Consider the following 12,782-nt stretch of genomic DNA (forward strand, 5'->3'; position numbering starts at 1 on the left):
TGCCTCTGAGCATCTGCAGAGCGCCTTTGGCCAACCAACAGCCTGCCCCGCTTCTCGCCTCTTAGCTGGGATTTGGGGGTGGAGAAATTTATGGAATCCCCAAATGTATTTAATGAATTGCTTCATTAGGTCCTGGGATTATTCTGCTGGTTTTTTTGTGTTTTGTTTTGTTTTTAAAGTGGGGGTGTCGCCGCGATGCAAAAGTCCCTTTCTTTCTTTTCCTTTCTTTCCCCACCTTGCAAAACGTTCGCACGTTTCTTGGAAATTTGGGGTTTTTTGTGGGGGGGGGTATGTCCCTCCCTCCCTCCCGGGGCTATTTCTGTGCAACGCAAGGAAAGGCGACCCGTCGATGCGTGGGAGGGGGGGGGGCCGGGCGCGTGGGCGGAACGTGTGAATGCGAAAGTGAAAGTGAAGGTGTGGAACTGAGCGGCTTCCGAGAAGGAGCGATCGGGCGAGGAAGAGGCTGTTTTCTGCTGCTCGCTGCTGCTGCTGTTTGGGTTCTTCCCCTCCCTGCCTGAACAAGACCCCCCACAACAACGCCACGATGGCAAAATCCTGCACAATCCAAGTCAGCAAAGAGTCCCGTGAAAAGGTGCGGAATTGGGGGGGAAATAATTGGGTGTAAAGCGGAGGGGAAGGCTGGCGGGGGGGGTGTGTCAAATGTTAGGGTGCTCGATGTTGGTGGATCTCTAAAAATAGGGCGCGGGGACTAAGGTTATTGCCCGGATCTGGTGGCTTCTGAGAAACGAGAGTGCCTCTGAGCATGTGCTGAGGGTTAGTTGTTATTACTAAGCAGCGCGTTCCTCCCACCACCGCCTCATTGCTCGTTTTCAGGCACGGCCTTCAATTACTACAAATGCATTTATTTATTTGCTTGCTTCATTTCTGTGCCACCCTTTTCTCCAAGGCGGGCTACGCGGTTCTTATCGTTTAATCCCCACAACAACCCTGCGAGGTAGGTTAGGCTGAGAGAGGCAGTGACTGGCCTAATGCCACCCCCAATGGGCTACATGGCTGAGTGGGGATTCGAACCCAGCTCCGACAGGTTGTAGTTTGACACTTAACCACTAGGCCACGCTACCTCTCTCTTATCCTAGATTTGGGTGCCCCTCTGCTTACTGCTAGGCGTAAAAGCACTCTGCACATGCTTGGGGGCATCTTCAATTTTATTCATAGCTGTCAACCCTCCCTGCTGTTCCCCACCTGAGGCCAAAAAGCAGGCTCTGAAAGGGGGGAGACTAGGTCAGGGAGGTGTTTTCCCACCCCAGCATGGTCTGTGGAGATTTACTCCTAGGAAAGCAGGACACAGGACTGCAGTCCCGTTGACATTGGTGGGGTTAGCTTTCAAATCCGCAGGCTAATTTCCATTATTTTCAGCTTATGAGTCAGTTATAATTTATAGCTACGTTGTCAGGGACTGGATAGCTGAGTTGGTAGAGCATGAGATTTATAATCTCAGGGTTGTGGGTTTGAGCCCCACATTGGACGAAATATTCACACATTGCAGGGGGTTGGACTAGATTACCCAAGGGGTCCCTTCAAAATATACAATTCTATGTACCTCCTGGGACCTACAGGAATCCAGTAATAGGAAAGGAATCTATTTGTTGCAAGGGTGGGTGTAACTACTGGCAGCAACTGTCCTTCATATTTTATTTCATCCTCCACCCATGCTACAGAAATCCCCTGTTTATTCTTACAGGGAAGTGTCTGCACTTTGCTAATTATTTACATCAGGCATGGCTAAGGGTGGTTTTCCGCCTCGAGGGCCAGATTCTGAAATGTTTGGGGGCCGCATGCCGAAAATGGGTCTGGCTACACACACCCCCCCCTCTCACATAACAATAGTAATAGTAATTATTTTTATTTTTGTTTTGTTTTAATTATAACCCGCCCATCTGACTAGGTTTCCATGCACAAAGGCAAACAGCCCCTTTGATGATCTGTGCCGGGGGAATCTATTTTGGAAAATCTGCCGGGTCTACTTTTAATTTCGCCCCCCCCCCCTTTCATTGATGCCCAAATCTTGGATCTTGGGGAACGGCAGTAGAGGATCAGGCAGGGTTAGCCACACCTGATTTACATAGAAAGCTATTTTATTTGGGCTATGTATACACCATACAATGAAATCTTATTAAGACACCCAGCTCCTCAAGAATCCTGGGAAATTAAGTTTGTTAAAAGGTGCTGGGAATCCTAGCTCTTTGTGTGGTGGGGGGGTAAACTACAATTCCCAAGTTTCTCAGAGGAATAGGGTTTAAAATTAATGAGTTTAAAAGAAAAAGCCTGTACGAAACATGTTGAAGTTAATATTAAAACATATTTGGACATATCTGTATGCATGGGTTCTATTCACTGCTTTGTGGATTTTTTCTGGTAGCATTCCTAAAAAAAGGCACATTTTTTAATCCAGCGGAGCAAAACGGGAAACGTTGCTATTCCAGCGAATTTGTGTGTTATATGCTGCTGTTCCGTAATGTTCTTGCTCAGCCCCAGAAGTGGGTGCATTTCACAATCTCTCTCTCCCTCCCTTAGATGGCTGTTTTCAGAGAATCCCTTTTGCAAGAGGTAAGCCTCTTTCATTTTAAAATCCTGCCCCCCAAATCTCTCCAAATACCCCTCTCCCTAAAGGTAATTTGTTTCTTTTAATCCCCCCCCCCCCGGTTCACCCTGCAGGGCGAAGAATTTCTCTGCACGTTTTTGCCCAGGAAGATACTACAGTTGGATCAGTTCCTGAAGGTAAGGGAACACCAACAGGGACCCCTCAGGGTGGCCAGATCCTTTTTCGGAGACGAATTTATATAACTCCCCCTTCTCTCTTCCTTTATCTCCATCCCTGTCCCCTTATTTATTTTCTTGCTTACATTTGCATTTAAAAAGTTACATTTACACCCCACCTTTCCTCCGAGGAGCTCAAGGTTGACGTCTGGTTTTTTTCTCCTTTCCTCATTATATCTTCACAACAACCCTGTGAGGTAGGCCACACTGAGAGTCTGTGTCTGGTCCGAGGTCGTCCAGTGAGGTTCATAGCTGAGGACTTGAACCCCGAACTCCCAGGTCCTGATGCGATACTTGAGCCACATGGACTTTTTCCTGTTTTCCTTTCTTTCCCTAAAACTCCACATTTTTCTGTCTATAAGACTCCCCCTATTTTGGGGGACTCAGATTTAAGAAAATGAGGGGAGATGTATCCATGTATAAAACTCCCCCTAATTTTTGACATTATTTTAAAGGGGGAAAAACCTAGTCTTATACACGGAAAAATGCGGTAATACCTTCCTTCCTATTCCCCTCAGAAAACTACAATTCCCAGGGTTCCTTGGGGAGAGGGATTGATTGTTAAAACCCTCTGCAAATTGCAGCTCTGGGTCTCCTAACAACTCTCAGCAGCGCCCTTAATAAACTACAGCTCCCGTAATCTTTCTGGGGCGAAACCACGACTTTGGGGTGAAACCAGACGCCGCTTCAGATCTGTAGTGTAGATTAGGCCCCAGTGAGTAGTTATGGGACCTTCCCAAGTCCTAGTCCGGTGCTCCAACCACTATACCACACTGCCTTTACATAGCTAGCTGCTCTGTAACAATAGTTCTCTTTTCAGGAAGGTGCGCTGAATGTTAAAGATCTGACCACCCTCCATGCCCCACTGGATATCCCCATCCCAGACCCCCCTCCCAAAGATGATGAGGTGAGTTGTTTGAGGGGTCTTCTTCTCTACCCCCCCCCCAAGAAAACCCAGGATCCACCTGCAAGGATAAGGATCGGGGCGGATTTAGGTTCGATGAGGCCCTAAGCTACTGAAGGCAATGGGGCCCTTTATATGTCCAGCTGTCCTTTGTCAACAACAAATTGTCGCTGTTTTTTGTGTTGAATATATGCTATAGGGCAATTTATGGACCTAATACATGGGTAGGCAAACTAAGGCCCGGGGGCAGGATCTGGCCCAATCACCTTCTAAATCCGGCCTGCGGACGGTCCGGGAATCAGCGTGTTTTTACATGAGTAGAATGTGTGCTTTTATTTAAAATGCATCTCTGGGTTATTTGTGAGGCAAAGGAATTCGTTCATATTTTTTTTTCAAAATATAGTCCGGCTCCCCACAAGGTATGAGGGGACAGTGGACCGGCCCCCTGCTGAAAAAGTTCGCTGACCCCTGACCTAATAGGTATCTAAAGCCATTTGCACATAACAAATAGGAGCCTACACAACGCAAAAAACACTCTTGCTGTGTGTAGGTTTTATTTTATTTGTTTTTGATCTTATACAGTATTTTGGAAATGTACATCCAGGTTTTTTTCTCATTTAAATTTTTGGGGGCCTCCCCAAGAGAGTGGGGGCATAAGCTATAGCTTGTTTAGCTTATACGTAAATCCGGCACTGATAAGGATGTAATAGCATTTGCTGGTGTGTGTGTGTTTTTTCCATACAGATGGAGACAGAGAAGGAGAAGGACAAGGAAGGTGAGAGAGGGTTACTCAGTTGGAAGGAAGGGAAATTAGATCTTGGGCCGAGCGCAAATAATATTCCATTGCATTTTGGGGACTGACTTTCGCTTTCTCCCCCCTGCAGCTCCAAAATGCGGCTACCTGAAAGCCAACGAAGCAATCATTTCGCTCTTGGATCGCGTCAAACCCGAAGTCCGGGAGTTCAAAGAGAAATGCATACTGGTAGATTATTATTTTTCCCTTTTCCTTTTTTACGACGTGCACGACACAGAAAGCACGGTCCTAGCGACAGCCGGAAATTAAAATGTAAAAAGGGAAAGTCAAAAATTACATCGGTTCGGGGAAGCTTGTAAAAGGACGATTTTTTTTTAAATAAAAAAAAAAACACATGCGTTTACCTTGTGGCTTAAGCAACGGAAAGCCCAGATCGTGAAAGGAAGGGAAAAGTTGGGGATAAAAAAATGTCTTCAGATAGAATATCAGCGTTATTTGGTTGCCATGGGTAGTTCTAGATTTTCAAGGCTTGTCTTGGGGAAGGTATTGTAGCCTTATTGCAGGCCTTTCCGTTAACCTTGGGTTCTTTGTTGCACCCGGGGGGGGGGGTGAGGGAGGAAGGAGTCAAAAAAAGACACTGAGGATTTGAAATAGAGAAAGAGGTTTTATTCCTGTCATTTAGAATGGCAGGAAGGCACCCGCGTGATAATTCACAGCGAACTGCCCCGAGCATCAGTTGCATACAGTTTATATAATCTTCAAACCCCTCTTTCCCCCTCCCCAGGAATCTGCTTCTTGCACGTCACACCATTAGTACCATCCTTGAAAATTCCTGTTCTTACAATCTTATCTTTAGGCCAAAAGGTCACTTAGCGTTGAGTTCGTTCCTGGTGCCTGCCTGTCTCCTTGAGTGGGCCCCTCTTGATCTATTCCTTTCCTGGCTTAATATGCCAGTAAGGAATGCACTACTAATCAAGGTTCATATCTATCAGAAAAGGTTTCATCTAAACAGGTTACAGAAAAGCTTTTACTTAAGGGGTTTCAGCCTTGAGTTCATTATTGGGTGAAAGTTCCTGTCTCACACTCTTATCTCAAAGTGGGGGTTAAGCAGCCCCTGGCTGCCCCTGGTACCTCCCGCCTTTCCTTCCAACCGGCAGGACCATCCATCAAAGAATTATCCTGTCTCTGGCTGTCTGGCAACTCTCACATCCCTCGGCCAGGAATTCCTGTGCCATCCAGGGAAGGGGGCGCTCCAGCGAAGGGGCGCTTTTCATTGACTAATGATATGCCAGAGAGGTATGCACTAAGAGAATAAGTTGCACAAAGACAGAGCTTACAGTAAAAGCTAAATATTATGCCAATAACATAGAAATATTAAAAAGGCCATGCAAATAGTATCAAATAAAAGCCAGGCAAATAGTATCAAATAAAAGGGGCTACAGACAAAAGCCAAAGTTTTACAAACTCAGGTAAAGTCTAAATACCATTTATAGAGAGGCTAGGAATGCTACACATCAGTAGAAGCTACATGTCAAATAAAAGAACTAAAAAAAGTTAGAGAGAGAGACAAAGAATCTCAGTTTTAAAAGACTTAAAAGGGAGAAAAAGGAAAATCAGTTAAAAGGACTTAATTGCGTAGAGAACAAGGTAAAAGGGGGGACTTACATAGAGGAAAGAAGATCAAACTATCCAGGGGAAAGACTCACTTGTACAGAGAGAAGGAGGGTGAAGCTTACCCGGGGGGTGGGGTTGTCTTTTCCACAAAAAGGAGATTTTCAGAGAAGCTAAAAGACTCTCTCTCTCTCTCTCCAGAGAGGTTTGAGAAAAGGCTGACTTTCAGCTCAGAAAACTGAGAACTCCAGAGTAAGTTGAAAAACTCCTATTCAGAAAAAAGCTTGAGTCTGTATACTGACTTTCACAGAATAACTGAAAGCTCCAGTTATTCAGGGGGGCCTCCTCGTTCAACTCAGAGCCAGGTATGAGATAAGGAGAGGAGAGAGAGGAGGAGAAAGGGGGAGGAAGCCCCCTCCCTTAGCTGCCCGCTTCTGGATTAACAGTATGTCAGTAAAGAATGCATTAGCAGACGAGCTCTTAGCTAAAAACTTTTTTTTTCAACTTATACAGAGAGAGAAAGCTAACCAAGAAAGCTTGGTTACAAACAGACTTATAAACTTATAAACTAGAGAATTAAAACTCTCCCTCTTCAGTATGTGTAAAGAAGGAAGGGCCAAATTGTATAAAAAGTGTCCCCCCCCTTTTTTTTGCCTCCCTCATTCCCTTGCCTACTGAGCTCATGTCTTCTTGCACTTTATTAGTATCTAGGAAAATACGCGCTTAGACTGTCTTTCACGCTTGCTGTGTGGATCTGGAAATATTTGTTTAAATAATAAAGTTTTATTGGAAATGGACACTGGAATCTGGTGCGGGAGTTGTGAATCATGTGGCAGAGAATCCCACAGATTTCACGTTTTGTGAGGTAGTGTTTTTTCTTTATTTTTTGTCTGCTTGAATCCTGAATCTCAGATAATCCTGACCTGTAGGAAAGCTATAGGCACCTTAAAAAGCCATTTTATCCAGAATGCAACCAGAGAGGGGCCCCCTAGACCAGGGGTCCCCAAACTAAGGCCCGGGGGCCAGATGCGGCCCAATCGCCTTCTCAATCCGGCCTGTTGATGGTCCAAGAATCAACATGTTTTTACATCAGTAGAATGTGTCCTTTTATTTAAAGTGCATCTCTGGGTTATTTGTGGGGCCTGCCTGGTGTTTTTACACGAGTAGAATGTGTCCTTTTATTTAAAATGCATCACTGGGTTATTTGTGGGGCACAGGAATTCGTTCTCCCCCCCCCCCCATAGTCCGGCCCCCCACAAGGTCTGAGAGACAGTGGACCGGCCCCCTGCTGAAAAAGTTTGCTGACCCCTGCTCTAGTCTATTAAAAATCTTAAATTATGTGTGGTTTTTCTCAGAAGTGCATCTGGGCTAGCTGGCAAAAATGAGCCCTTCGCTCGATGCTCCGTCATCTTCCTTTCTCCTCGTTCCCCTCAGGTGACAACCTGGATTCAATACATGATTCCCAAAATCGAGGACGGCAACGATTTTGGCGTAGCTGTTCAGGTAAGAGGAAGAATCCGCCCCTTGCCTGGCGCCGATCCACAGGCCGCCCCTCGCCACCCCAAAAAGCACAACTCGTCTTGTTTCTTCCCTCTTGACAGGAGAAGGTTCTCGAACGGATCACAGCCCTGAAGACCAAGGCAGAGGCTTTCCAGACCACTATTGCTAAGTAAGAGGAAAGGATGAGAGGGTAACCACAAGGTATTCTGGGTAATTTGTCCCCAGGACCGCTCTGTGTAATAGCACTTTGTTGCAGAGCACTTTTTGTTTCATTTCACTTTTAGTTTAGGCTGCTGGTCTATATCACTAGGCGCAAGGTGGTTTGCAGCTATCTGACCCCGTACGAAAATGTCACAATTAAAATGTAAATAAACAACTTGCATCAAATAGACTAATATTCAACAATCTGTTAGAATATAATGGTGCACAATACAATTAAAAAGGTGAAGGGCCCCTGACCGTTAAGTCCAGTCGAGGACGACTCGGGGGTTGCAGTGCTCATCTCACTTTACTGGCCGAGGGAGCCAGCGTTTGTCTGATGACAGTTTTTCCCGGCCATGTGGCCAACATGACTAAGCCGTTTCTGGCGAAACCAGAGCAGCGCGTGGAAACGCCGTTTACCTTCCCGCCGGAGCGGTACCTATTTATCTACTTGCACTCTGACGTGCTTTCGAACTGCTAGGTTGGCAGGAGCTGGGACCGAGCAACGGAAGCTCACCTCGTTGCGGGGATTCGAACCGGCGACCTTCCGATCGGCAAGCCCTAGGCTCTGTGGGTTAGACCACAGCACCACCCACGTCTCCACAATACAATTAAATATTGGCAAATAACAATTAAACAGACCTTCACTCTTTAACAGTTACAATATGTAATTTCTAAACTACGATCAATAAAAATAGCAGCAAGTCACAGTGCGTAAAATAACACAATGCAAATTGAGAAGCAAAGGCACAGAACTTGTGAATTTTTTTTTTTAATATCCCTGAAAAATAACTCTTCCCAGCTGCTTCTGCTGTTCCCTAGGGTTGGGGGAGTGGGGGCAAGGCAGGTGGGAAAAGCCATTGCTTGATGGCCAGCAGAAATTCTCTTTCCCCTCCCTTCAGCTGTGTTTTCCCTATTTTATTTTATTTTATTACTTTTAAACCTTAGACTTGGGAGTCTCATAGCGTGCAGTGCAATATTCCGGCCTCATGGTGTACAATTCTCAGGCTCTATGTTGCTTGGACTACAACTCCCATCATTCTTAGCCACTGTCTGTGCCAATGGTGGTCCTACATTTGGGGGCCCCTGAAGCTTGAACTGTTATGGGGTCCCCTTCACAACCAACAACGAGGTCCGGGTAACCCCTGCTCTCTTCTTCAATGGGGTCGCTCCATGGCAAATCGCCACCAATCTTCTGTGAGTGTGGGGCTTTTGGGTATCTGCTTAAGTACTTTCGTGAACTCATCGTTCCTCAAAGCAGTCTTGACCTCTGTTGAAAAGAGGAAAGAATTACACTAGGCAGAGCAAGTCGACTTACCGCAACACTCAGCCTTTACAACATCTTTGCTGGTGACTCTCAAACTTTAGATTTGTTGAGATATATACAACAACAAAATAAATTGGTTTGAGTTGTACTAAACCCCAAATTTTTAAGCAGTGTGGACTAAATTCTCTTCAGGGGCCCTGAAGCTTAAGCTTCATTCGTTTCATATCCTTCCCAGTCTGTGCTGGCTTTATCTGATGGGTGCTCGAGTCCCACAAAACCTGGAGGGCCACCCAGTCTGTTCTGGGTGACAGTCTAGCAGTAGAGCAGGTGACACGCATTCTGACCATTGGCATCATTCTTCATTCCAGGTATTTTTTAGAGCGTGGAGATGCCGTGGCAAAGGCTTCCAAGGATACCCATGTGGTGAGTAACAGAAAAACAGAAGTCCTTCCACTCTGACTTCGGGGGATCGGTTGAGGAGTGTCATAGAGCTACAGAATTGTAGAGTTGGAAGGGACCCTCAGGAACATTTAGTCCAATCCCCTGCGATGGAGGAATGTGCATCTGTCCCGTATGGGGATTAAACCTGCAACCTTGGCATTATCAGCACCACGCTCTTAACCTTTTGGAATTTTTTAGGCAACCAAAACTCCTTTCCTTGGGTCCAAGTACCGGGCCCCTTTTTTTAGCAGATGTAACACGCAGCTTCCAAGCGTGTAGGAGTCCCAAGTCTTGCATGGAGTGTGGAAATCAATCTCAGGAAATGTTTTGGTACAACGGGAGTCTTTGCTGTCGTTCTTAAGCGTCACCGTTACAAACTCTACACGCATTTATCAGATCCCCGATGGAGGTTCAGCTTAATCTTAACGCTCTAGGCCTGACCCTAAAAGCTGCCAAACCAATCTGTTTACATCTTCCCACTGTGATAGCAGAGTTGAGACTAAACATCTCTCTCTGCCCAGCCCGGAAGCAGCACATGTGTAGAAATCATTTTTCAGAGTGGCCTTGTACCTGTTGTAAACAACTCAGCTTCTCACATTGTTGTTTCTGAGAATGAATGACTCACCCAACCTAACCAGCTTGGGATTTGAGCCTTCCCTTAGGCTTTTTCGGCCTCGAAAGGGTTCAAGCTGAAGAACTCGACCGTAGCCAGGAGAAACTCGGGGGGCTTTTTAACGTCCTTGAAATGGTGTCCCTGGTTGTGATCTGACTTGTGCACCTTTATCCCCTTACAGATGGATTACCGGTGTCTCGTTCATGAGCGGGATGAGGCCGTGTACAGGGAAATCCAGACGATGCTGCTCGATATCCGTGGGTTCTATGTGAGTATGGTAGGAGGGAGGTGGCGGGTTTGTACAGCAGTCGAAAGAGAGAGGGAAATAATGGAGTTTTAACCGAGAAAACTCTTAGCGCTTACGAGTGTTCTGTCATCCCCTGCAGGCTGAGCTCTACCACATCTTGAGCAAAAACCTGGAGAAATTGACCAACCCCAAAGGTGAAGAAAAGCCATCCATGTACTGATTCTGGAATCTCTGACAACCACCTCTGCCAACTTCTCCTATCTTCCTTTGTGTGTTTCGCTGTCATGGGGAGAGCAGAGCAATTTAGGAGTAAAAAGAAAGGGATTTGGGTGTGGGGGAGAGTCTAAAAGTAGCTTCACAAACGTCTGTGGCTGAGTATGAATAATGCCTTCATGTGTTGCCTTTTCTTTCTTACAAAAGTTCTGTGAAATGGAACATAATAAGAGCTGGAGAAATCCAAGTTTTCAATAGCTACCGGTATGTTTTTTTTAATTGCTTGAATCTCTAGAACCACTGTGAACCCTCTCACTTTAGCAAAGCCCCCCCGCCAACCTGGTTTCCCTCCAGATTTGTGGAATACAACTCCCATCACCCACTAGAAATGTGCTGGCTGAGGCTGATGGGAGTTGTAGTCCAAAACGTCGGGAGAGCACTAAGTTCTTGCTTTGTAATCAGATTGATTTAGCCTGCTCCAGCCTCTTAAGATCATCACACTCATCTAGGAAATCCATAGCAGAGGCTTAAAACGAGATTTTCATTTTTTGTGCTCTGAATTTCTGTGCCTGGTGGCTGTTTTCTGCCATTTGAAAGCGTGTGATACTTTGGAAATGACTACTTTTGTCTAATAATAATAATAAAAACATGCCTTAATTTTCCGTCTGTGTCTTCTTCTTTGGGACTTGGGTCATATGGGCCTGGGAAATCAAAACCAGCTTCTTCGCAATTTGATCCTGGAACTGAGTCAAAGGCAAAACAGTGGCCAATCCTTGATCTTGTTGTAGAAGCGCACTCAAGGATTTCCAGGGGTACACATTATCACATTTATTGTGGCCCTTTAAGCCACCACCACAATCTGATCTCCCAATTTAATTTTATTCACTTTAAAGCAGCAACTGGGTGTTCCAGTTTTGATGAGATGTCTTTAAGTTAGGGGTCAGCAAACTTTTTCAGCAGGGGGCCGGTCCACTGTCCTTCAGACCTTGTGGGGGGCCAGGCTATATTTTTTTTTGGGGGGGGGTGAACGAATTCCTATACCCCACAAATAACCCAGATATGCATTTTAAATAAAAGGACACATTCTACTCCTGTAAAAACATGCTGATTCCCATGGTCCATGGTCCCGATTTAGAAGGCGATTGGGCTGGATCTGGCCCCCAGGCCTTCGTTTGCCTACCCATGGTCTTAACCAGGGGTCGGCAACCTAAGGCCCATGGGCCACAAGTGGCCCACGGGGGTCGTTTAACCACCCTTGAACAGAGCCACCCGCTCGGTAAGTCCCCACATGCTGCGCTAAAGCAGCACGGTGCGGGGACTCACTTCTGCGGTGCTGGAAATCACATCTGCACAGACGCCAGAAATCGTGGGTGCACGCAATCTGGCCCACGGAGGGATCTCTGCTGGAGTGAACCAGCCCAGGTGAGGTAAACCTTTCCAACCTCTGGTCTAAGCCTTCCCTACGTTTTTCCCCCAATCTGAATGCTCCCCCAGGTGCTAATAGCTCTGCTTTTAATAGCCCATGTTTCCTGGCCCAAGATCACCCTGTAAGGTTCATGGCTACATGGGGATTTGAACCCAGGCGTTCCCGACACCACAATGCCACACTGGTTCCCTTTGGTGTTACACCTGAACATAATGGATCATTATTTGGCTAGGAGCTGCTTGAAACTAAACAGGTGCAGCTTTTCCTAGTTTGGTGGTACTGATAGGAAAGCTGCATCTGTTGAATTTCTACCTGTACTATTAAAGACATAGGCTCTCTATTGGGATGGGGGGAGAGGCAGCTTTGTATGTGACCCCCTATAATCTATGCTTATGAGAGAATACTACTTTATGTCTAACTTCCGGGTTTGGGGAGTGTAGGAACCACTCTAGCATATTATTTTATGATCCTGGGAAAGCGAGAAAAATGACGCTGGCAAAAGCCTAGAGAGGCACAAGCCGCGCTTCCGGTAAACGGTGAAAGCCGCCATTGGGCATGATTCTCTATGGGCGAGGAGCGGCGACGCTCTAGAAACCGTGGCAACTCTGTGGTTGGCAGCCCCTCTGCATTGGAAATCACGGGAGAGGGCGGAACCATAGAGGCGCGAGTTGCCGAAAGGCGGGAGAGGCCTAGTTCAACACGAGACCGGAAGCGGCTTATAAGGCTGCTGTTGGGGAAAGGAAGCCGGCTGATTTCACAAGGCGCCGGGTGGGAGGAGTTTAGTTTAGTTGTGTGGCTTTCCCCCCCCCCCTCAATTCAGGAAAAGG

At 46.4% G+C, this 12,782-nt stretch overlaps 1 protein-coding gene across 1 annotated transcript; it reads left to right on the forward strand.

Annotated features, from left to right (window-relative positions):
* Positions 1-512: 512 nt before the first annotated feature.
* Positions 513-10,783, forward strand: PSME2 (proteasome activator subunit 2). Its single transcript, XM_033170736.1, has 11 exons — positions 513-592; positions 2,536-2,568; positions 2,677-2,739; positions 3,599-3,685; positions 4,427-4,457; positions 4,567-4,664; positions 7,482-7,550; positions 7,649-7,716; positions 9,384-9,438; positions 10,251-10,337; positions 10,456-10,783. Exons 1-11 carry the CDS (start codon positions 545-547, stop codon positions 10,534-10,536), a joined length of 720 nt encoding a protein of 239 aa, XP_033026627.1. The 5' UTR covers positions 513-544; the 3' UTR covers positions 10,537-10,783.
* The last annotated feature ends 1,999 nt before the right edge of the window (positions 10,784-12,782 follow it).

Source organism: Lacerta agilis, chromosome 14 (assembly GCF_009819535.1).
Source record: "Lacerta agilis isolate rLacAgi1 chromosome 14, rLacAgi1.pri, whole genome shotgun sequence".
NCBI lineage: Eukaryota > Metazoa > Chordata > Lepidosauria > Squamata > Lacertidae > Lacerta > Lacerta agilis.

Bases quoted from the DNA above. Each gene is read 5' to 3' on its own strand.
- PSME2 (XM_033170736.1), top strand. From the start codon at position 545: ATGGCAAAATCCTGCACAATCCAAGTCAGCAAAGAGTCCCGTGAAAAG. The intron at 3,686-4,426 runs GTGAGTTGTTTG...TTTTCCATACAG, and splicing joins CCCCTCCCAAAGATGATGAG to ATGGAGACAGAGAAGGAGAA. The intron at 7,551-7,648 runs GTAAGAGGAAGA...CCCTCTTGACAG, and splicing joins ATTTTGGCGTAGCTGTTCAG to GAGAAGGTTCTCGAACGGAT.